This window comes from Diadema antillarum, unplaced genomic scaffold (genome assembly GCF_040938485.1).
Source record: "Diadema antillarum isolate AM-2024a unplaced genomic scaffold, OU_Dant_1.0 seq00000546_RagTag, whole genome shotgun sequence".
Lineage (NCBI taxonomy): Eukaryota > Metazoa > Echinodermata > Echinoidea > Diadematoida > Diadematidae > Diadema > Diadema antillarum.
The window spans coordinates 1,583,000-1,609,233 of record NW_027271492.1 but is presented as its reverse complement, the minus strand read 5'-3'; the positions used below and the strand labels follow the sequence as shown (position 1 = coordinate 1,609,233).

The following is a 26,234-nucleotide window of genomic DNA, read 5'->3' as shown; positions in this document are numbered from 1 at the left end:
ATGATGTATGCATAGTAAGTGTAAGCAAATGCACAAGCACAACACACAAAGACATACATGTATGAAATGTTACAAAGAGGGTTGTGTATGAAAATAATGAAAATGGTAAGATGATTCTTCGTGAGTGCAGTTTGCATTTTAAAAATTTATTCATGAATTCATCCAGTCTTCGTCTTGAAGTGGCCAAAAGATTCACACACTTCATGAGGTACAAATTTGATGTAAGCAACAAGCTTGAAGGATCCTTTATACTGTACACACCAGAAAGCAATGCTGCCTTGAACTTGGTATTCAGTCAAAAAGTCACAAGCAGCCTACACAATGAATTTCATGGATAATTTCAACGGAGATAGATGCACTGTTATATCAGAAGTTCTTGATACATATTTTGATGACAGTTTACATCTTTATCATGATTGCTGAGTTTTTGCTTGAACAATCTCCCTCACTCTGACATGAAATTCTGCATGATGATCATAACACAAGCCATACTATAGCTGTTTCGATAATGTGAATGGTTACCTGCAGAAATCGGGTACTCCTCTTTCTGGATCCCTCGTAAAACTTCAGAATGCTCTCACAGATTTTAACTTAACACAAATCACTGAGCAGCAAAAAGGGGAATCTCATTATAACAGGTTCACTCAGAATGATGTAACGCTTTAACAAGGTGAATTCAGCCATCGAGGGTGACCCTCACCATAACTCAGTTTCCCTGTAAATGTACTACAATTGTACCAGCCTGCTGGTCCTTCAGCTGGGGCTAGTAAATTGCAATGTGAGGATAGTAGCTGTATTCCAGTTTACTCATCCAACAGGGTGAACAAATCATTCTGAACATTTTTGTGCTTCCTTGGTGGTTATTTATTTATTTACTTCTCTTTTTTTGCTATCTGATTCAGCACCCAAATTTGCATACCTTTCATTTACTATCCTCACATATTTAACATTCCCACAGTACTCTCTGGAATACATACGTCCGATACCAATTCAAGACTATTGCCACTTTTGCTCTGCTAATAAAGAGGCTCAGTCATACCAACATGGTCTCCTACTGTCAGGAAATACATTCCACGCAAGTAATCAAGCAGGCAAATCTTTCTGCCAATGTTCCTCGTGTTCCATTTCACATCATGAACACACTGTACGGTTCATATATGTCCAGGAGCAGTGGTCTAGCTCTTTACATCCCTCGTCACATCCGGCAGGTGAAATTCACCGGAGCTGCACCCGACGAGTTCATCCTCAGGAATCTGAAAGGCCCTGTTCCTGTAGCCTCCTCGGATGCCGATGTCCAAGAGGAGGGGCTTTCCCTCCTCACCGAGAGGGGGAAGTCCCTTGGAAGTCCTCTCCTCCTTCATCATGGCTGCCAGGAGGGGCGGCATGGGCACCTTGGTGGGTACCTGGTGGAAGTCGGTCTCCTTGGGGGTGTAGGCGCAGAACTCCTCCTCCTCACTCTTTCTGATGAGACGCCACTCTCTCTTCCACCACGCTCCAATACGCACTTCAATGCCATCACTGGAATAACCTTTGTTTTAATGTTCATTTATATTCGAGCAAAAAGAGACAAAGGAATTTGGATCAAGTACTTTTGGAACGTGACACTTCTTTAAATGGCTGAACACATTTTAGTTTGAAGAAGACAATAATGCCCCAAACAACAATGCCAAATGATATCTCCACAACACTTTCCATGCCCTGAGAATGACAAAATGAATAATCTATTTCTGACAAATTAGATACATTATCTACAACTAAACTATGAATGAATTAAATCAAGTAAATTCATTAAAAAAAACAAACCAGCAAATATTGAACAATAATATTCAGTTTAACACCTTCAATTGCCTGTTGCCTTAGTTGAAAATTTTTCATTAATCATCTCATTTTAGCTGAGCTCGTGAACACACATAGACCTTGTGACTGGTACAACCCTTTGTCTACTATGAAGATGAATACCATCGCCAGGTACAAAGGTAGAAACAAGAATCACATATACACAAGTGTAAGAGAAACTACATCCAATTGGCATTTCCTCTCTTCTATGGTCTGTGTGACTGATTTACAATGGCCTTTGTAACCACCGTAATTTACAGTAAGAGCAGTCACCTAGTCAGCACTAGCTAGAGCTAATCAACACTAAACAAAATGTGAACACTGACCATCATACCAATTGCAATTATGTAACCTCCTGTAACAGTGACTGTAAGGCTCTTAGTGAAACATGTTCCTGAAAATAACAGGTAAGAATTTACTTTCACTTTAAATTAAATGTCTCTTTTTAAAACAAATCTTTTAAAAAGAGGGTTCCAGGGGAGATGGAATTCTACTCACCCTTTACAGTAGGGATTCCCCATGCTTCTCCCTGGCCAAGATTCTATGGAAAAGGGAATAAAACATTTGTTAAAGCAAAGTGGACGAGATAGAGAGAAAGGCACCAGTGGATAGAATAATGCAGATAAATAGATACATGAGCAAAAGAAAGAGGGAAACAGAGTGAGAGAAAAGATAAAGACAGAATGAGAAAAAAAGTACCGGTAGTGTGACATAAAAGAAAAAGATATAGAATGCTAAAAAACAAACAAACACAGTCTTTGAAATGTTGTAGAATAATAAAAATATACAGTGTATGTATTTAACACACAATAAACAACTACTGGGATGAGTCTGACTCTTGAGATTAAAACCTATAACTTTCACAATCACACTAAAGCCTAAAGGATGTACATATAGATCCACTCCACAGGAAGCAGAACTCCTCAGGGGCTGCAGAAAAGGGGAGGGGGGCTTTGACATCCCCCCACTGAAAAATGTTCCGTCTTCCGTGGTCCCTGCTCTTCATGTTAGAATGGGGGGGGGGGGGGGGGGAGGAGGATGGTGGAGAGAGCTGGGACCTCCACTGGGCAGGCTTTAATCAGGAGGTCATGAGACTAATTTCAATTAAAATTTAAATTTAGCAAAACTAAAACATTTAATTGCTCTTCAGAGAATTCAGAAAGGGAGGACTGTTCCACAAAGGTCATACATTCAACATTAATTTAGTTCATTATCATGATTTTCATCATTTCCATTCTAACTTGTTAGACTATTTGTTAGACCTAATCACTGCTAATAATATTATATACAATGTAAAATATATAAATTATTTTTATCATCATCATCGACATCATCATCATCATCATCATCAACATCATCTGATCATCATCATCACCATCATCATCATGTCATTCATGATCATCATCACCGATCACTATCGCTAAGCTATTTCTGCAGTTACATGAACGTGCGTGCTTATGCAATAACTTTTGTAAATTTACTCAATGTTGACAGCCAGCAAAAGCACCTGAAGTATCCCATGAGAAACAGAGTCCGGGAACTAGTCTTACCAAACTCTCACAGTCAATCTTCACACGAGTTATCCGGTAGTAGCTAGGTTGGTCTGGCCACAGATGCTGCCATCTTGTTCTTGTCACCACTCGGCCTACTCCAAATTTCGGCAGCTGTGTCAGGATATCAAAGAGACTCTTTCCAGTTCTCCAGGGATGAGCATGGGCTACTGCCATGTTTAGCATGTACAGGAAATGATATATCGATCTAATAAAGTACGCAATTATTACGCCAAGAGCCCCCGCTAGATCACGACATAATCAGCACTGGCAAGTGGTAGGGCCTGCGCCTAGACTGAGTTTACATAGAACCCTACACATAAAATCACACATGGGTCTAGGCTTCACAGCACCGTCAGCGCACGAGTGCACACGGAGTGTACCCCTACCTTTGCCTGCGATGTGGACGGTTCCTGGACAATTCGACCCCTGGATAATCCGACCCAAGTCCTTGACAGGTCCAATGGGTCGAATTGTCCAAGTCGAGTTCGCACTCCTCGACCTATACCTAAAATGTGTTATCAGCTCTGTTTTCTTTTCTTCTTCTTCTTCTTCTTCTTCTTCTTCTTCTTCTTCTTCTTCTTCTTCTTCTTCTTCTTCTTCTTCTTCTTCTTCTTCTTCTTCTTCTTCTTCTTCTTCTTCTTCTTCTTCTTCTTCTTTCGCATTAAAGAAAAGTATTTGCCACAAAATGTGTATAAGATAAGATAATTATTGTATGGAAAAAAATACTGAATTTTCAAGCAATTCGCTGCTTTGTCTAGCTGTGTGGCCCCTGTGTATGGCCATGCTATGCCCCCGACTCACATAGATCGTGTAAGACCTCTATATGCAACTTCATCTGGCATCTTCACATTTTCACAAGTAATTGAATGGTATGGACATAATGGGAAGCGAACTGACTCTCTAAGTAAGCTCGACACCGGATACGATTGTTTATAGATGTGCCGCAGTGGCGGATCCAGAGGGGGACGCAAATGGTGCACAACCCCCCCCCCTCCTTTTATTTTTCGTAAAAAACAAAAGAAATAAAAATAAAAACAATGAAATGAAACCCGGTAGTGGCACCAGAAATATTAGTCACGCCCCCCTTTACAGAATTACTGGATCCGCTCCTGTGCCGTACACCTGTGGTATGGATCATCTTCCTGAACAGGATGCACTATATGGGACTATAATAGTGAGCCCTTTGAAGATATATAGCAGCCTAAAGAACAACAACAATTCTGAAGTGCGGCTACACTAGAGAAATCAATTTTTAATACTTACTTGTCATGGATTTTATGCTTAGAAAATGAATTGAACTGAATTGAAATTGAAAAAAAAAAAATAAAGGCTGCGGCCAAAACCGTCAAAGAAGCAGTGGGAAGAGCACTATCGAAAATAGGAATGCTACTAATGAAACAAACATCGGTATTCCGTTGAAAGGTACCCTGATGTACTTATATATTATTAGGGTAACAACATTATTTGATTAATGAAAAACTATGATAAAAAATACGCCGTTTAAGGTTTATCATTCATCTTATGAAGGCCCTATACAGTGTTTTGCCACTTATATTAATCTTTAATATGCAACACAACAAACGATTCACACAGTTCCCTGTGATACCCGGCCTCATTTTCCTCTATCATATTTCAATAAAATAACAATAACAATAACCTCTCAAGTCATAAAAAAATACCCGCCACTCTGGCCCACTAACAGAACAACATACTGTAATTCTTATAAGTTTCCCATTTTACCTTCAATACAAATATGTATACAGTACGTATGATATACATACATCTTTTATAGGCATATAGGCCTAATTTTTAGATTGTGCCTGATCTAGAGGGGAGATTCAAACCAATAAATGCTTTAGCTTGACAACATGACATTGGTGAAGTTTATGTAACTGCCGAATCGAAGTGGAGTGCGGGGTAAGGTTTTGTTTGTTTGTTTGTATTTGTTTTTGTTTTTTGTTTGCTTGGTTGTCAGCTGAAGAAACCAAGAAGTGGAATCAGAAAGTTGCACTGAAGGCCTTTTTTGTTTTTGTTGTTTGTTTGTTTTGTTGTTGTTGTTGTTTTTTTCTTATTAGCTGATGTAACCCGGAAGTAGCAGCCGAAAGTAGTTGCCTAGAAGGCCTTTTTTTTTTTTTTTTTTTGCTTGTTAGCTTATGAAACCTGGAAGTGGTACCAGAAATATAAACTGGGTCCTCCCATCCCCCTCCACCCCCCCCCCCCCCCCCCCCAATTTTTGAAAGGGAGTGGCGCCGACAGTCCGGCCACGGTAAGTAACTTTGCTGTTTAAAAGTAATTGTCGCATTTGGTTTTCACTTATTGCCACTATCATCCATGATTTTTTTCTACATCCATAGGCCTAAATTCAGATGCCAGAAGTCATCGGCATTTAGGTGGGATTGTAATAGTCCCCAACGGAGAGGTGGGGACTATATCACGATTATGCCGATGTCTACTTAGTGTGGTTGTATACATTCATTTATTGTGCATACGGATTTGGTAGCTGAACGAGCTGTTCAGGGTTTGGGTCGCATTATTATGGGTCAGATTATCTTGAGGTCGAATTGTCCAGCTCCCATGCATTTATACGGGCTAGCTCCTCTAGTTTTTTAGGTTGATCATGTGAGAAAAAAAAAATCGTCAACATGGCGGAAGCTGATGACTGGGAAACTCTGGAAACGTTGCTAAGTAAGTGCCACAGTGCTGAATTAGAGTAATTACAGCCCGATTTGGGAGCCTACAACAATTCACTTGAGATGTATTTGCATAGTTAATGCTAGAGCCGTCGCTGCAACAGAGTTTTCGTGAAGTGATGATGACTTTGCCAACGCCCCCTGTTTAATGGCCTCTTTCACACAGTCCCACTCGTTGATTATGGTGCATTGATAGTAGGTCTAAATGCTCCCGACTGGCCGCGGCCTGCGTGGCCTGCCAGCTGCAGCTGGGGGTGCGGGCCAGGGCCCAGGTAGACCTTGGACCTGGCGAAATCCTGTGGCTGTATAAATGGTAGATTTAACTACCCTGTTTCCTGTCAGAACGGACCTGCCCCGACTCTTGCTTCGCAGTCCTCGTGAACTCAGCAACGAATTACTAGCTCCAGTCTTCATTCATCCTTCCTCTCAGTCTCCCTAGATTCTAATTTGTAATGACTAATAAAAAGTAAATTTAATGGCATTAAATTATTTTCATATAGACTAATGTTAGAGATCTATATCATAGAACCTCTAACTTAAGTTTACATACGATACAAATAGAACTCGAGTCTAGTTCAATGAATTTGATAGCTGCTGGTTAAGTTGACCAAACTTACAAAAGATCAGTCTGTAGAGTAGTGTAGAATGGTAGAACTGTAAAATTTATTTTATCAATATCATAATCATTGGAGACTTTGGAATATGTTCAGCAGAGACTATTTCTGGCTGGCTTCAGGGAATTAAAAGTTTTTTCAAAAATGTTATAAACACCTCCATACAGACGGATTTCATGAGTATTTTACTGGTAAACACATGCGATGGAGAATGAGTGTGGTGAAAACTAAAAGAACCATAAATTAATAAAGGTTGGTTTCTCTGTGTCCCTATGAAGAAGTGGTAACAAGTTACTAATAGTATTAATGAAAGGCAGCAGCACACACAGAGTTCAATATGGAATCAGGGTATTGATTAAGGTTATAAACCACCACCATGCTCTCTTTCACTGAGGCTAAATGAAATTTGTATTTCTGCTGATGTAATATTATGAAAAACAGAAATTCTGTTTTTCATATTATTACATCAGTCACATGTGAAGTCAGTTCATATGTATGTAAACTAGAATGAATGCAGATATCAAGTTAGGAATATGTGACCCGCTACAACAAAAGGATCCTAAAGTCACTGACGGGCGAGCCGAGAAAATCAAGTTTGAAGCCAGATCATCAAAATCCGTCAAAACGTCCGGATTTCTGTTTTTGATGTGATTTTGTAGTCTAATGTATCTTTTATCATCTGCCGAAATTTCGAAGCTAAATGATCAAAGGAAAGGCAAGAAAATAGCATTTTTCTGGGCTATGATTTTCGACTTTCAATGGAACAGAAACGTGTCCGAAGATTTGGATTTAGCGCCGCAGCCAGACTCCGCCCCTAGCAACGAGGGAGTGATCTCATGGGTCAGTGCATGGCATCCTGGTTACTGATTGGTCATGCGTAGACTGCTGGTGCTAAGCTTGAATGAACATCGTAGAGGTTGCTAGGAGCTTACCTTCTATTGTCAAACGGTGAAAACTGCCTTGCTTCCCCTTGATCATGATAGCATCGGAAGGAAAACTTTGAAGGCGGTTTTTCTCCAAACGCTGATTTTTTAAACCACTCGACATGTGCTAATAAAATCATCGATATCTCCGCAACTGAGTAATTTTATGAGTCACGTTATATATGACATTAAAGTGGAAGAGTAAGGGAGAAAATTGTCCTCCCCGACTTTCGGATCCTTTTGTTGCAGCGGGTCACATATCACTTTTGTTACCATCCATACCATATTTTATGTTATTGTGGAACTTTTAAGAAGTTACTATTTACATGACATCCACATCTACATTTTGTTCATTTTTTCTTGCGCCAAAAGGAGCTGAAGATGATGTTAGCGTCTGCATGGTTAGTTTTCAGTACATATTTCAGGGAATGATAGTTTGTTAACCACCTGGTTCAGATATCCTGACCAGACTGTCAATGCTCAAGGTTTAGTAATCCTCATGGAGTCTTAGTTCATATGATTTGATTGACATCAATCATCACAGTCCTTATTTATGACTTACAAATGTGTGCATAACTGCACTGTAGTAGAAATACATGTGTATAGGTGCAGTATCTTACATGTGTATGTATGATTTTAGGTATCATTTGTCAAACCTTGTGTGACTTGGATTTGAATTGCATTGACTAGATCAGGAACATTTTTTCCTGTGTCCCTCTGTCAACCTTTCAGACAAAGCAACGAATCCAGCCAACAGGGAGGAAGATTGGGAGTATATCATGAGTTTCTGTGACAAGGTCAATCATGAACTAGAAGGGTGAGTATATAATGTAAGATGTAGAGAATCATTTAAAAAACAGAACCCATATATTAGGGCTCAACACTAACTCTTTTCTCTAATGGCCTATTCAGGCCACTTGAATCTTTAAATCTGAATTTGTGGTGCTCCCAAAAAAAGACTTACAATTCATATAGTGACCTGAAGTAAAAGCACAGGTAAAGATTCATTTTCAATCTTTGAAAGTTGCCAGGTCAGGCCAACAAAAGATGACTTTTTTTTTAAATCTGGTGGCTGGGCTCTGCACATATCTTTGGAGGACTATTTATTCTTGCAGAAATATCAGCCTTAAATGAGACATATGTGAGCAAGAATGGAGACAGAAATCTTTTTGCAAACTCTTTCATTAGTTTCTGAATTGCATCCATGCTGCATACATAATGCTTGCATTTGAGTAACAATTATGCACCACTGTTCCTATCAAGTAACAAGCTTGAGTACAGTCGAGAGAAAGACCAAATCTTTAAAAATCCTACATCTGTCCAGAGGAGTTAACCTTATCTCTATTTTGAAGTATGTAATAACATAACCTATGATGTAGATACTAAAAGTAACCTTCAGCCCTGTCAATAAAAGTGAATGATTATTCCTCCATGTCTTCAATGATGAAGAAAACATGTGGCTCCTGTATTGCTTCATTCAAAGGAAGGAAGAGAAAGTGAGTTATATTAGATGTAAAGGCTACATGTATGTATGCGTATTCTGACCTTTGACCCAAGACCTCTGACTGCCTGCCGCATTCTGGGCCACAAGATTCAGTCCCCCCAGGAGAGGGAGTCCTTGCAGGCGTTGACGGTCCTGGAGGCCTGCGTCAAGAACTGCGGGGAGCCCTTCCATCGCGAGCTGGGCAAATTTCGCTTCCTGAACGAGATGATCAAGTTGATCTCGCCCAAGGTAAGTCTATATTCCCTGAGCACTCTGTATAGTATGATATTCATTCATTCTCTTTCTGCCAAAGTGTGTATTGATACAGAAACTGACAGTATGAAGCTATACGTGTAAAACACTGCTCTTGCAAGTTGTGTGTTTTTGCAAATCAGTGATTGGTGAGAATGAAGGAATTAAATTCAGAATGGATCTGTTGGGAAGAGAATCCTCAAAAAGAACAGGAGAAAAGTTAGCATCTTGAATTTTTTTTTTCTGTGCCGAACTAAATACTTGAGCTTTTACCAAAGTGTACTCCTCAGTCAATAGCGAATGACCAAATATGACTAAAAAGTAAATTGATAACAATTTGTCCATCAGTTTAAAAAATACATCTTTCTTCTTTGATAGACATTATTTCTTCTTTTATCACAAAGTGCATGGTAAATTTGGAGACATCCGCCCAGTTGGTTTGTTACCTCTTGTTGCTGAAGCATCGCTTTCATTGTGTTAGCATATCTGACCCTGCTTCACAAAACCAACAAGAAGTCGCCAGACATGGATTTTTAGTTTAGAGCATATTCTGAATGAGCAGACTATTAAAACTTTAAAATGATTTATAACTCAAATCAAATTGACTCTCGTAACCTATCTAAATATTGGGAAAAAAAATACCCACCCAGGAAAAGTGTGAACTCAGAAAAGAGGCTCTGAAGCACAGGGTCTATTCAAGCGCTTAAACTTTACCAAGCCGTGCTAGCTGTGCAATGAATGGGACAAAAAAAAATGGGATGTACAAACCACTGGAGTAACAACAATGAAGAGATTATCAGATTAAGCTGAAATTAAGCATGCTTTATTAACACATTCTGTCCATGATTAATGCCAATTTTCAAAGCAGTAACATCATCCTGTCTGAAGTTATTACAGTTAAAAGTGAAGAGTGTGTACAGAGTTTTGAAGAAATGTAAAAGGGACTCTAAAGACACACCTAATCACACTATTCTAAAAAAATTTGTTCCAGATAAACAGCTAAAAACACACTTTCATGTTAGTTTTATGATCCCAAATTTTAGCATGATATAGAAGAAGACTTGCTTTTTTAGAAAATATGAAAAAAAATCAAGATTGGCTAGGTTGACCCGTTTCACCCATTTTCAGTCATCACACAAAATCAGTGCATGCAACTTGTTTGTTTGTTTTTTTTGTGATGCACGGTCACATATATACTCCTATGTTTTCAAGTTATGTCACCGTCTTCTCTGCTAATACAGTATCTGGGAAACAAGACCTCAGAGAAGGTGCAGAAGAAAACCATAGAACTGATGTATTCCTGGCAGAAGGGCCTTCCCCAGGAGCAGAAAGTGAAGGAAGCTTATGACATGCTGAAAAAGCAAGGTTGGTGGGAGATCCATTCAATACTGACTTGACAGACCATCTCCTTGGTGAAGGGCATGATATTACTTGTTTGTGCCATTTGCTCAATGTTTCATCATTATACCACATAAACCTTCACCAAGCAGTGTGATCTAGTAGGCCAAGTAGCAGTGAACAGTTTGTGCCCACTATTTAGCCATAGACCCAAGTTACATGCTTGTCTATTTAGCATTTATTATTTATTATTTATTTACTATTTATTATTTACATGCTTGTCTATTTATTACATACATGTCTATTTAACCATAGACCCTGCATTTCTCTCGATGCAGGAGTAGGCAGATGACATCATTCCCGGAACCCTGTCCCCTTTCCTTCCGATGTACCTATCATTGTAAATATAAAAATAAATGTAATTGGTTTTTTTGTAAATAATTAAAAGTATTTTAAGTTTTTATAATCAAATTTAAAGGGGAAGGCTAGTTACTGATCAGTGGGAATCAGTGGAAATGCTGGGAGATGATTGTTCCAATCCTTATGGGATTCATTCAAGAGTTCATTGTATATCTATTGTTGAGTGAAAATGATTTGATTCAGAATGGTCTCATATTCAAGTAATGTGCAGTTTAATGCTTCCAGGTTAGCGTCCCTGGTCAGTGACGGAGCATTAATCTGCACATTACTTGAATATGAGACCGTTCTGAAGCAAATCATTTTCACACAACAATAGATATACAATGAACTCTTGAATGAATCCCATAAGGATTGGAACAATCATCTCCCAGCATTTCCACTGATTCCCACTGATCAGTTACTAGCCTTCCCCTTTAAGGCATATCTGAATAATTATATTTTTTGGAGCAAGTTGCCCACCCGGCAGAGAGCTCCACAATCCAAAAGAACAACAACAACATGTATTCTCGCATGCGTGCAGTAGATGACTAATAATAGAATTTATAAATGCAACATGCATATCATAGTATTGACCTTATTTGGACCTCAAAAATTAATTTACAACATTGTTTGTAACATTTTTCTTATCTTTTCTGGAAAAGGTTTCCTGTTACAGAGTATTTGCTGAGATTTTTTTTTTCCCCTGTAGGGTGGGGGATGTTGCTTTTGTCAAGCAGAAACTGGCAAATGTGCCATCCATCACTCAACTCTTTGATTTTTGCCAATGGAAATTACCTATTTCATGACTATGATGCACTGTACAGTACTCTCCGCATAATCGGGTAGGCTCGGGCAGAGCGTTTCTTACCCGATTAAGCGGAGTACCCGATTAACAGAAGAACACGTCTCATTCACAGTTGACACATACAATGTGTGTATGTATATTGCATTGAACATTGCACCAAACATCTACACTGTATGCTTGAACACGCATGCTTGCACGGCACATTATAATACATACTGTACCTTACACTTGCTGAGTCACAAGCAATAATTTACACTCTTTTTATGGACAAATATGTCTTCAGAAAACTCATGTATAATCACTCCCCAAATGATCGGTCTCCTTTGCGAATTAAGTAGAGAATGGGATTACCTGTTACACATACATTTATTGTATTTTCATGTTTATGCGATTAGCCGTGGAAAATTTGGCATTCATGGTTTCTTAAAGTGTTTTATCTGCGATAAAATGTGGGTAGGAAATTATATTAGAAGAACATTATTTACCCATTTATGCGGAGAGGCAACCCGATTGTCAGGTAAAGTTAATGTGCATTGGAACTGATTTTAACATTACTACCCAATTAAACGGAGTACCCGTTTAAGCGATACCCGATTACGCGGAGAGTACTGTACTCAGAATGAAAATGAAAGTAAAAGTGACCAAGTGCACAGTTGAGTATGTTTGTTTAAAAGCGACAGTCCCTCTATGATCTATGTGGAATGAAATGTTGCAATGTTTAAAAGAAATTTTCATCTCCAGGAAACATTCGGTAATTTTCGGTTTTATCTCATCTAATATTGTCTATCTCTAACATCTAATATTGTCTATCTCTAAAAATTAAAGTTGTTCATGGTACTTCAAGTTCTTTGAAATACCAACACCCTTAAAATCATAGGCATTCTTCAGCCACCTCTAGCTCAAAAATGTGTAAAATTAAATTCAAAGGCAAAATGACAGAGCTCGTGTTGTGATATTTCACCTGATTTGTTTATTTTCATCCTTCTGGCACTCGTTTCTTCAATATGCAGATAGGGACTACTGCAGTGTCTATATGCGTATATTCATAGATTATGTGTCCTGTACGGTTACTTTGGATTGGTTTTCCTTTTTCCCTCCAGGCTTGATAAAAGAGGATCCTACATATCTGGACAAGGATCTTTTCCCTGCTGCTCCTCCAAAGCCCAGAATGGCTGAGTTTGAAGACGAGGAAAAATCAAAGGTTTGTAAACCAGAAAACGGGACTAATTACCAGTATACCATTCTCTTCCATGCAAAGTGTAGATTGTATTTTCTCCAGAACATGCTTGGAATACTCATCATATTATCTTTAGGAAAGTAATACTCAACAGGTTTAGATATTATTGCAAAAAATTGTACTAACTTATACTGTACTCCTTGAAGAGTGTCCAGCATGACTCTTAAAATCAAATGTGTGAGAGGAAATTGATATAAAAATGTAAGACAATGAAAATTAGATGGTAAACAGTGATCTCTGGTTTGTAAAGGTGAGAAAACTTGTCATTTACAATATTTGTCTCTCCTAGCTTTCCAAGATACCAGAACTCTTCTCTAGTCTTATAATTCTCAATAATGAAATAAAAAATGAATAACTGTAGAATGAAATATGATTTCTCAGGTGATTCTAGTGAAACAATGCATCTGATTTTGAAAACCATAAAGTGAAATCATCATTATTATGATGTGATTGTGAATGTGCTATTAATGTAATTTTTGTGTAACAAACTGTACCTTTGCAGCTACCTTCTTTTTTAACATCTAGTGTAAGAATGCAATACAGCACATTACAAAACATGACAATACAGTAAACATTCTCCTGCTCACAGCTGTTGGCGCGGCTACTGAAGAGCAAACATCCGGAGGACCTCCAGGCCGCCAACCGTCTCATCAAGAACATGGTGAAGGAGGATCAGAAGAGGATGGAGAAGGTGTCGAGGCGGACCAATGAGCTGGAGAGCTGCAACAACAACGTCAAGCTGCTGAATGAGATGCTGGCCCACTACAGGGAAGGCTCCACCAGCCCCGAGGAGAAGGAGCTGATGAAGGTGAGGGGGGTGATGGGGAGGAGAGCGACCAAGGGCACGGACCACACCCATTTTAGCCCCTCCTTCTCTCACACCTACCAACTACTGTAAAAGTGAAAATTTTCGCGGTGTTGAAATTTTCGCGCATTTCGCGCAACCAGAAACTAGCGCGAAAATAAAAACACGCGAATATTTTTGCTTGCCATACGTTCCTGTGCGTGATGTCTTGATTCTGCGGAATTAAAAACACGCGAAACTCTTCTGACCCGGCCTAGCGCGAAAAATTAGTCACGCGAAAATATCCACTTTTACAGTATTCATATATAATAGCACTATTTGTTTTCTTTTTTTCTTTTGAATAAGAAGCTTTAATCAATGCAGTATTCCCGTTATTGTAAACACCTAATGATAAATATGTATGAGACGTGGGTGAGAGTGACTATTTTTGCATTGTTTTCCCCCACTTATTTCTAAATATTGAAGTTGAGGACAGGCTGGCATGTTTCCTCTCAGTGGGGGGGGGGGGGGGGGGAGGCAGTGGTCATGGGATCAGGAGACAAATGTAAACAGTGATTGTGTGAGACAAATGCCATGATAAACTTTGAACTGTATGGCAATTTAAAGAATCAAACATATACTAACAGCATAGTTCATCACTGGTGTGTATGAAGTTTCAAGAACCACCAAATATCAACAAATCATCTATCTGTCCATCCATATGTGTGTCTTTCTTTCTATTATCTTTCTCTCCTATCTATCTATCTATTGATCAATCTATCCATATCTTCTCCCTCCCTCCCCAAAGGAGTTATACCTTACTTGCGAGAGAATGAGACCTAGCCTTTTCAGATTGGCCAGTGATGCTGATGAGAAAGACGACTGCATCGGTGAGTCCTATTGACTGTCTCTTTGTTCTTTCTGGCAATCTAATAGGTATTATTGTTATTGCTGATTTAGATTTATTTGTCGTTAAGTATTCATAGTCATTATGGCAGAGGCAAAAAGGGAGCATGAAAAAGAATAAGAAATAAAAGATAATGGATCAAAAATAGTAATAATAAGTATGCATTAGCAAGTTATAGTAATACTAATTTTGTCAAGCATTATGAAACTGTTCAAATGTGTATTGTGCTGTGCAGATAGCCATGTCACTATTATTATCATTATTATTATTATTATTATTATTATTATTATTATTATTATTATTATTATTATTATTATTATTATTATTACTATTATCATTATTATTATTATTATTATCATTGTTATTATGATTATGATGATGATGTCATAATTGTTATAATTGTCATGCTTGCTTCATATTGATAAGAAATATTTTTATTGGAGTAACCTTCATTTGTAAGCCTTCTTGGTAACCTCTAAATTTGTATTGGAATATAAGACATGACCCCCCCAATATGCTGTGTTTTATATTCACTTGTGGAAGTAAAAAGTGAAGAGAGCCTTCTTGACCTCCCCTTCATGTTTTGAAATGCCAGATTCATCAACAAGCCACTTACAGTGAAAACACATGCTAGCACATGATTCTCATGTGATGTCATTAAATGCAGCAACTACAACAACAAAACACAATAGATCTGATCAGCATGTTCAAACTAAACATTAACAAGACTTTGAGCAGGGAGATATGAAGTGAAAGTTGATTTCCAACAGTATCCTGCACTTTTGAGTGAATACTTGGCAGATATATTATTGTTAAAAGTCTCTTTTGTCACATGCTCATTTGCCTAGAACCCTCCCCTCCCCCCACCCCCCACCAAAAAAGAGAAGAAAAAATAAATACATACATCTCCATCTGCCAAGAGAGGTGCAATATTGAAAGTACAGTGACTGCCACCAGGGTTGGCAGCCTCCTACATACACTAGACTGGTCTATGCTCATCCAGTAAATACTAAACTGACATGGGCTGATTATCAAGACAAATCAGATTAAAGAGATCAGTATCCACTGGTGTCAAGTGTGCTGTAGAACCATGTCGTTCTCTCTGTTTGGGGAAAACCTCTCTTTCAGACAGTTCATGGCCTGCTTTGTGTATTATATTTTTTCTTCTATGCTTGTATTTTCCAGCTGACATTCTGGAAACCAACGATTCCGTCGTGAAAGTGATGGAGCTGTACAAGGAGAAGTTCGGCGATGTGAGCAGCACAAATTCAGCCTCAGCTACGTCAGCAAATACACTGGATGGTGGGTCTGCCTTTAAATCTCTTCAGAAGTAGTTTTGGATTGTACTTGGCCAATTGTCAAGAACATTTGTCACCACAAAATACACTCCTCTTTGGTATGTTAACCTGTTGAGGGCGGGCTGATTTTGCTACAACACGCATTTTCCAAAGACACTTGCCCGAGTATACTTGGGACTTGTCCTCAACGGGTTAATGTGGAACTGTGTGAGGAAATAACCAATCATCTAGTGATTTGGAGTTGTCTAAAGTCAAATAATATTTCTTCAGATGCGAAAATACACAGATATGTTATACAAGCCATATTAAATTAAAAGAATCTAAGACTGTAATGTTTGTTTCGAGTATGATAGAGAATCATCTGGATGAGCATACACCCAGTTTCTTCATCTCTATATTCCGTAAACATCCTTTCTGTAGACAAATCCACAAATAAAAATCTAAATTCCAAAGGCTCTATTTTGTATAGGGAATGCTCTATTAGGAAAAAGAGAAAATTAAAAAAAACCAAAAAAACAGTGTACATATGTGAATATGTATCAGCAGGGAAATAAAATGTGAAGCATATGAAATTTTTGCATATTGACAGTAATGTAAAAACAGCAGCATACAGAGCTGTAGCATGAAGCACGGTAGAGAAGTAACCTGATGTCCATTATAATCTCAAAGGCCCGAATTCACTGAGGTGGTACAATCTTTGTCCATGGTTTAAACCATGGACAAAGACTGTAGTTTTGTATGGGGCGCCAAGTGTCGCATGGCCTATTTCATTACGAAATCAGTCATTTTGTAGACGAAATGGCCATTTCGTGGATGAAATTATGATTTCATCGACAAAATGTTAACATTTCGTAAAGAAATGAATATTTCGTTGGTCAACAAAGTGACTGATTTCTAAACGAAATAAGCCATGCGACACTTGGCGCCCCATACAAAACTACGGTCAGACCATGGACAAAGATTGTACCATCTTCGTGAATTCGGGCCAAAGGGCATACGTGTATGCATTATGTATTTTGTCCGTGCAGGGAGCAAGCTGATCGACTTTGCTGGCACCAGTCCCGTCAAGCAGCAGTCGATCCCAACGCTGCCCAAACCACCGGACCCATCTCAACCATCTCAAGCCCAAGACTCCGCCGCACTCCTTGAATCTCAGCTATCATCACTAGGTAAATGCGATCATTCTCTGGTTATGGTAGTGTGGTTGTGTCATGGGTTTCCTTTGTGGTTGTGGTTTGGGTTTTGTGTGGTTGTGGTTGCAGTTTGGTATTTGTGTGGTTGTGGTTGGGGTGGGGGTTGCAGTTGTGGTTGTAGTCGTGGTTGTAGATATGATTAGAGTTTGAGTGGGGGGAGGGCAAGAAGAGCACACTTTCTGAGGATTTGAGTTCATAACACTATAAAGTCATAGTGGAAGATTCATCATCATCTTTGACTTCCGACATAAGTACAAGTGGAATGGACACAAAATGAGGAGGAAAACAATGATGATAATGAAGATTATGGTGATGAAATCAAAGTATTGTGACATAAATTGCATATTTGGAGAGTTGCTTTATGGCTCGGATATGACCATGAACTCTTTAGTTTAAAGTCCATATTTAAAGCCTACTGTTGACAGCAGTGATACCCACAAGCAACCCTCAGGCAAATCACCCTATCCTCATTCCTTTAACCATTAGGGGGAACTTGAAATCCTTGGTCCCATGGTAACTTGCTTTCTGATAGGACATGTAAAAATCTAAGAGAAGTCAGCATGTATTCCCCTCTCACTGATCGTGCCTCTACTTGTGATTCAGGCTTGGACAATGGTCAGTCTGCCAACAGAGTGGTCCAGCCGACGAGTTCGTCAGACTTGGACAAGCTTCTCGGGCCAGACCCCATCAACGTACCACAACCACAGCAGCAACAACAGCCCCAGGTCCCTCCAACACAGACCTTCAACTCACTAGCAAACAGCCAGCCCATACCACAATTGGTGAGATTTAACATGACGGCATCGGAGCTATGAGGGACATGCACTGTAAAATGCCTTTAATAACAAACAACCAAGTTAAAACCTACTTCATCAGAAAATAGCAAAATAAGACTTTGATTTAAAAAGAAAAATATATTTTGAGGTCATCCATAACTGCCTTCTATTATATGAGGTATTATGAAGGCAGTCATCTTATTTGAATTGAGTATTTTCACAATAAATGATTTACAGTTTGCAAGCATAATATTTCACAAATCAGGAATTGTATATAGACAAACTTGCAAATGGTTACATTCACAATGAAGCACTGTTGGGACAATACGAGAAATAAGTATCAAGAGGTTTCAAGCAAAAAGTTCTGCTATAGAACAGACATGCATTTCATTTTTGTCATGGGAAGCAGTGTTTTTGTGGCTTGTTAATTTCCTGAATATCAGTTGACTTGTGAAATGTGCAAAAATGTACAGCTTTTGCATACTAGCCAAAATTTAATGTGTTTCTTTTCTCTATTCGTCTTTCCCAAAGCATGTAGCATTCAAGTTGTCATTCATTTTGTCACAATGTATTTCCTATGCAGACGATGCCTACAATGTTCCCCAATGTACAGCAGCAGCAGCTGATCATGCAGCAGCAACAGATGGCCCAAATGGCGCCCTCTATGCGACCTCCAGCCATGGGCATGATGGGAATGACCCCTGGGTTTCCAATGATGCAGCAGCAGCAGCAGCGGGTTCCCATGGTGACGGGACAAGTGACGTCAGTGTTCCCCACGCAGCCCACAACAGTTGCAAGGTGTGCTGTCCATCCAATTGTGGTTTTTTTTTGTATTTGTCTATTCTTCTGGGATTTTTCTGTTTCATCTCGTAATCATTTTTCTGCAAATGAATCTATGAGGTACTCCATTCCTTTACTGTAAACTTCATTTCATCGATTCATTGTGTTCATTTATTTCATTTCTGAGTAGGCAAAAAAACGAAACCTTGCATTCTAAGTATGATACAGAGAAGAAAAAGGAGGAGAAGAAGAAGAAGAACAAGACAACGAAGAAGAAGAATAGAGAGAGAGAAACTATGAGTGAATTCGCAGCCTTGCAAAGTGATGAGAAATCAGTCTCTTCTATCTTTTTGCACTTATTACCTGAAACAATTGAAAGCGACATTTTTTCACCTTATCTCATATTGCTTTGAGTATGTCTGTAGTCTGCCCAAGAGAAGTTTTATGTGGAGAATTATTCGAGAAATTAGAATGAAGTAGCATATTGATGAACGCTTTGAAGAGAGTGATTTTTCATCATTTTTGTTTTTCATTTTAGAAAATTGTCATATATGCACAAAGAGATAGTTCCTCAGTAAAGTGCTATGTGCACTCAAATTATGAAAGCTCAAGTATTGCTCAAGAATGCATTCTTTGAAAGACAGCCTTGCATTTGCAAATTTTCCAAAGTGTCCTGCAAACTTTAGTCCTGATAGAAATTTCTCCTGATCATACAGCCTTTTAACTTTGAGAAGTAGACAAAATTCTTTCCTCAGTTACATGTCATTTTCCAAACCTTTTTGTAGTAATCTAGACAGGGAAAAGGTGTTGGAGGCTTTTCATCTCAGATTGTATCATGTCATAAAGTTTTGTGCTTTGAAAAGGTTTTATAAGATGTTCGTTCATTGCGTATGGCATGAAAAGATTGAAAGTGTGTCGTCGGAATTGTTATCTATGATTCTCTCAGACAAGCACTCTTCAAAATATGGGTTGCTATCATTTTAGCTCTCACATATAGGCCAAATATTCTATTTCTCTGTGTGACATTATGTGGCTTGAATTCTCATGAGGCATGGTATGACTTCATATCAATCTTATGCACTCCAGTCTTCTTAGTATTTTTGGCATTCCATGCATGGGCATCATTCCATCTCATATTTCGTCCTGTTTCCTCTTTCATGCGCAGCTCTCAGAATGCAACATCATCTTCGTCCTCAAATAGCAAGCCGGCCACCCCGGCCATCTCATCCGACGCCTTTGCCGACCTCGAGTCTTTAGGGAGGGGGATGATCAAACCAAAAGCAAAAGAAGAGTAAGATATAAATAGTTAAGCATTTAAAATTCAGGGTTTAATGTGCATTTCCACATTCATTCATTCATTCATTATTTTATTTCCACACGGTCACTTGTTTCAGCCACAGGCTGTTCTTCAACAAGTCCGTGCAATTTTGTTCAAGTTTGCAAAAGCCAAATAGAGAATACAAAAACATCGCAAATATGTGACATGAAAAAGTGAAAAAAAAAGGACTAATTAAAGAGAGAGGGATAGGGAGACAAATAGACAGACAGAGGATGCAGCACTGACCAATCTGAGCTATTGGCATTTTCAAGCCTTACCCTTTTGTTTCGCGCTAAAATTCACATCCCCCAAACCAAAGTATACATTAGGACTTTGGCAGTGTCATGCATGAATGAGAATCAAGTGGGAAATTATCTAGTGTAGTGACAGTTTCTTATAGACTTACAGCGGAAAAGTTTTCCCTAGGAACACTGAAGAAACAGCATGCCATTGTGCAGAGTCTTTAAGAAACTGTCATGTGGTCTGAATATTAAATAGTAAGCTTGACTTTGCTGAATCAACATAATCTCATTTTGTCCATAAATAGATATTCATGTGAGTCACGTGTTGTCTTGACTGTACTGCACCAGAATTTGTCTGTCTGTCTGTCTGTCTGTATCTATGTCTGTCTGTCTCTCTTTCTTTCTCTAAAGTATGGAATTGTATTGCAAAGTGAAAAAAAAAAGTTTTCCTGTTATACAACTGAAATTTTGTAAGCTTTGTGTGCATATGAGACGGATGGAAACATTCGAGTACCATTTATTGCTTTTCTTAGCCAGCAGTACCTATTCACTGCAAGGTATTGGGAATACTTGTAAGTGCTGGCTGTGGTTTATAACTATGATGTACATATCTATGAAAGCTTGGCTTTTGATGGACATTGATATGGTGAAGTCATACCAATTGCTTCCTTTCTCAGTTTTGTTTAGCCTCGTCCTGGTTTCACTTTCATTATCATCTATTGGTATGCCGCTTTTAATTCTCTGTATGCTATGTTCGCATGCTTGACTCAGTCAACGGCTTGCCAACCTTGCATGTTTTGCTCAAGTGCACAACAATGTGCAAACCAAATTGTTTTGAATATTTACCACTTGCAAGAAAAAAGTAGCAATAGCTTTGTCTACAAATTTACATCACAGCCAATCTTGCAATTTTCTGTACAATTTCGCTATACTGCATTTCTAGCACAACCATTTCTGTAAAAAAGTTGCATGGCTTTTAAAAACAGAATGTTTTCCAAAAGTGCTCTCACATTGCAATCTCAGAATAGTGCAGTACACAGGGGGTTTACACTGTGCCTCACAAAGAGTTAAAATACTCAGACCTGTGTCACATGCATATGATACAGACACACAAATGCAGCAGTTGGAAAAAAAAAATAAGGCAATCAAAAGAAATATCAATATTCAAAAGTGACCGAGATGAAGAATAAAACTGAGGTGTAGAGATGTCATTGACTATAGCCAAAAAAAGAATAACTGAGATTCTTAGAACAATAGTGTTTTGAAGATTGTACTGATTCATCAAGCGCTGAAAATATTTCTCAACTTTTGATATCAGTACCAATGAAAAGAAGTAGTTTGCTGTCCCAACTGAACGAATAATCTTGGGTCATACAATTTATGTTATAATCCTAACAAATTAAGTAATAAATCTTCTGTTTCGGGGTTTGCTCTTCTGTTTTCTCTTCTCTAGGAATGCTAGTGTCACACCAGCCACTAACTCAAACTCAACCCCAGCAGCGTCTGGTGATGACCAACTCCTCTTTCTAGGGGGTTCCCCCCCAGCCAAGGCACCGGCCATTGCAGCCATATCCACTCCACCAGTCCAGGCAGCAGCCCCTGCAGCTAATGTCACCGTTGCAACGCCTGTGGTAGCAACTCAGTCACAGCAGCAGCAGCAACCAATGCCTGCAGCAGCATCACCTGCAAGTCAGACAGTCCTCTCGTTAGCAGACGTCTTTGTCCCTCTCGAATCGATACAACCAGGTGAGTTGTGCACTTCAGGGAACCCTATCTTTGCTTTTGTTTAATCCCTTTCATGTGGAGATGTTTTTACCTTCTTTTTTTAAGTACACATAAACAAAAACAGCACTTGATAAGACTGGAGTAGTAAGTCTTCACACAAACATTTTTGTTTTCATATCATATTATCACAGGTTCTGTGGCACCAGTAACAGCCTACGAGAAGAATAACGTCAAGACGGTATTCCATTTTGGCAAAGATTCGCCAAGGCCGGACATTGTCGTTATTGTCGTCTCAACCATGAGCACCAACACGTCGCCCCTCAAGAATCTCATGTTTCAGGCTGCTGTTCCAAAGGTGGCAATTCTCTTATGATTGATATCGTCGCTGGGGTGACAAGACCTTGTATCTGCAATTTTAGTGAAAATGACTCTTTTGGATTAATGGTCAAATAATGGGTTGAGTGATGTCCTGTCCATATCCCAACTGTCTTACTCCAAAAATGAAGCCACCACGGCATATCAAAGGAAAGGCTCTCCCATTTGCTATAGTGCTGTGGCCGCCACGTTTTTTGGCTCTCCTGAACATTTGATATTTTGTAGATACGAGGTCTTGTCACCCAAGCGACGATATGACATTGCTTTGTGATAGTGTATGAAATCCAGCTTTTGTTATGTAAGCATGTAGCACTGTGAGACCGAGAATGTAGAAGTGAATATAAAAAGAACAATGATTATCAATTATTCCAGTTAAAAACATGTATGGTCTCTCTCTATCTCTCTCTGACTGGAGATAGACTCTTAAACTCATACATGTCTCTAGTTGTATTATTGTGTTGTTCTTACTGCTGCTATTATATGATGATGATGGTGATGATGATGATGATGGTGATGATGATGATGATGGTGATAATGGTGATAATGGTGATACTGCTATTGCTGCTGCTGCTGCTGATGATGATAATGATGATAAAAGGTGATTGTGATGATGATGGTGATGATGGTGATGCTGCTGATGAAGATAATGATGATAAAGGTGATGATGGTGATGATGATGATGGTGATACTGCTATTGCTGCTGCTGCTGGTGATGATGATGATAATGATGATAAAGGTGATTGTGATGATGATGGTGATGACGGTGATGCTGCTGATGCTGCTGCTGCTGATGACGATAATGATGATAAAGGTGATGATGGTGAGGATGATGGTGATGATGATGATGATAGTGATGATGATGGTGATGGTGATGGTGATGATGATGGTGACGATGATGGTGATGATGGTGATGATGATGGTGATGATGATGATTATATTTGTTGTTATTATCATCATCATCAGCAGCATATGTATTGCTGTTGACACAAGCTGATAGTGTTTTAGTCACCGAGGAGTCGTCCAGATTTTATGTTGTTTTTTTATTTCTTTGCATCTTCAGACGATGAGGGTCAAGCTCCAGCCCCCCTCGGCCACCGATCTTCCAGCGTACAACCCCATCCTCCCTCCATCAGCCATTACCCAGGTCATGCTCCTAGCCAACCCTAATAAGGTAAGAATTCAAACTCACTGGAAACTATGTCAGTACTACACACATGCCCACACACAAATCTGCACCAGGAAAAAAAAAAGAGAGAAAAAACTGTTTTTTTCTCAATTTCAGATTTGAATGAAGTTGTTCTAAACACCAGTGAATGTAGTTATGTTGAACCATTATTAACTGTAGAAGAGCAATTTTCTCATACTGTCTCCAGTTTAGGCTGTTAGGTACGAAAGTATGGCTCCATTTTTTTTTAAAGCAAAAGGTATATCGCAACAAACATAATTATATGATTCATGTACAAAATGTCAATTTATTGTTCTTTCTGTATGAAGATGCAGATGGTGTCTGATAAGGCTATTATGATTTTGTCTACAGGAGATATTAGGATTTTTTTTCTTTGCACAAAGTGTACATGATAACCAATAGTGTGCCTCTTGCTTCACACTTGATCCATTTGGCTATTTCGTAATACATTGTTTATTGGTGTGAAGTTGTTATAAGTAAGTAAAGGCCACAGCTACAAATTGAAAATGGAAGAGTGTTAAAAAAAAAAGAAAGAGTTCCAATCCTAACCAAAATTTTCTCCTGCTATCTCTATTTCATTTCTCATATTCCACAGGATAAGATCCGATTACGATTCAAAATGCAATATTCCCTCAACGACCAGCCCTTCACGGACCTTGGTGAAGTCGACAAGATACCGACACACTGACAGTAACTAGCATGCACTGGATTTATGTATTTATGAACACTATTAAGAAAAATGCTTTAAGATGTAAATCATTTTACGAATTCACCTTATTGAGGGGAAACTGTGGCATTGTAAACGCAAAGTTTTCTTGGTTTTTTTTTTGTATGTCTGTCAATTGCTTGGATTTAATCCTTGAACTATGTGTAAGCACTCGATATCATCGAAGTAGATAGGAGCAATGACAATTTTGTTTTCGTATCCGTCGCTAGCAAAGAAAGAGCTGCTGTAGGCACGATATATATCTATACCAGAACTTTCTGTATGTGGTGATCATTGGTTGATACTTAACATGAACACAATGTAACTCTTCACCAGGATTTACCAGCAAGAGAAAATATCGGTGATGTAACAAGGACAAAGTTTTTTGTTGGGTTTTAACATAGGTGATAGAAGAGGTTAACTTATTTCAATTCATCAATGCAGATACTGCACAAGATGTTAAAGATTATTTTAGAATCCCTGATGAAGTGGGCTCAAATGACGTGAACATCTGTGTAATTCCATAGTGTATTGATTACACAACTGAAGAAGTTTATCGCAAGATGGGTTAAATGCCAGCTTCAAACATCATAAAGTGTACCTATCATCAGATGAAGCAGACTATAACCTTTCCAGAGATGCCCTGCTTGTTGGATGGCAAGGGTTATTATCTAGGATGTTTTAGCGGTGCATTAAAAAGATGCATTCTTGTCCACTTGGTTTTCACTGTGCAATACGAGAGCATATTGAACGAAACGCATCTATCGGCCAATACCGGTATATTGATTTCTCTTGGGTTACTGTTGTATTAAAGTAGGGTATGTTGTCGCATCTGATGCGCAAGCACTTGCTGAGTGCGCGAAATCTTGCTACTGTAATGAGTGTGAGAACTCTTGTTGCAATTCACATCTTGCTACATAACACAAGTGCGAGTCGCAACGTTTTCAGTGCAGAGTCGACTTCAAAGTCTAGTAAAAGTATGGTACTTTTTTTTTCTTTACAGTTTGTGCTTTCTCTAGATACTGACAATAATAATGATTATATTGGATGACTTTAAGTCATGGAATACCAGGGAATATTGCACTTGTTAGGGCCAGTATTCTCTGGTATCCCATTTATAGCCATCCAATATACATATAGATATTCTGGAAGTTGTGACTGAAAATATCCCGCATTTTCTTGTCATTTTCTTTGCTTTTTAGCAGGCTTAATTGCAAATATCTCAAATGGATGAGAATGGAGTTAACCCGTTTTGCGATTAAACTCTTCCGCTGCTGATTTTCTGTTCATGATGAGGCACTAGGTGCATGTGAAAAATATAGCATGGTCTTGCCGTGAGTAGCATCAAATAAAACTCTGTAATTAGGGAGCTTTAGATTTTTTGTGACGGGGATGTTGGGAGGAAATAAAAAAAACCTGTTCTGAGCATGCACAAAATCGCTTATCAAGAGTGATCTATTTATAGCTCGCATCGTCTGTAGAGTTTTCACTATGCGTTCTGGGCTATTTTTTCGTCCGCTCAATTCACGACGCAGAGAGCTACTTGATGCACTGATCATGTGAGGGCGCCATTTTATTTTTTATGGTTGCGTTCTAGCGTAATCGAAAACTACTTTTCAGCACGGTGCAGGGAAAGAGGAGAACGTCCAGCGCAATCGTCATCTCAAACATCCGCGTCGCAAATCTAAAGCTCCCTATTGTTTAGTGCAAGCCCACACTGTCACAGCCCAGCTGTATCATGGCATGGCGTTTGCTTTTGGATCCACCAAGTCCACCTTTGGAACCCAAAGCAAATTGGAACTATTGAAGAATTA

The 26,234-nt window shown here is 38.8% G+C and overlaps 2 protein-coding genes across 2 annotated transcripts; one reads left to right on the top strand and one right to left on the bottom strand.

Annotated features, from left to right (window-relative positions):
• Window positions 1-138: 138 nt before the first annotated feature.
• On the bottom strand, window positions 139-3,661 carry LOC139734733 (small ribosomal subunit protein mS34-like). Its single transcript, XM_071645527.1, has 3 exons — window positions 3,387-3,661; window positions 2,335-2,377; window positions 139-1,528 (listed from the first exon to the last, which is right to left on the bottom strand). Exons 1-3 carry the CDS (start codon window positions 3,570-3,572, stop codon window positions 1,176-1,178), a joined length of 582 nt encoding a protein of 193 aa, XP_071501628.1. The 5' UTR covers window positions 3,573-3,661; the 3' UTR covers window positions 139-1,175.
• A 2,369-nt stretch (window positions 3,662-6,030) lies between these two features.
• Window positions 6,031-24,535, top strand: LOC139734768 (ADP-ribosylation factor-binding protein GGA1-like). The gene is made up of 16 exons (XM_071645562.1): window positions 6,031-6,074; window positions 8,349-8,433; window positions 9,174-9,348; window positions 10,593-10,716; window positions 12,994-13,094; window positions 13,720-13,938; window positions 14,723-14,804; window positions 16,007-16,123; window positions 17,148-17,288; window positions 17,916-18,094; window positions 18,672-18,886; window positions 20,034-20,159; window positions 21,882-22,174; window positions 22,345-22,508; window positions 23,589-23,699; window positions 24,310-24,535. Exons 1-16 carry the CDS (start codon window positions 6,032-6,034, stop codon window positions 24,400-24,402), a joined length of 2,268 nt encoding a protein of 755 aa, XP_071501663.1. The 5' UTR covers window position 6,031; the 3' UTR covers window positions 24,403-24,535.
• The last annotated feature ends 1,699 nt before the right edge of the window (window positions 24,536-26,234 follow it).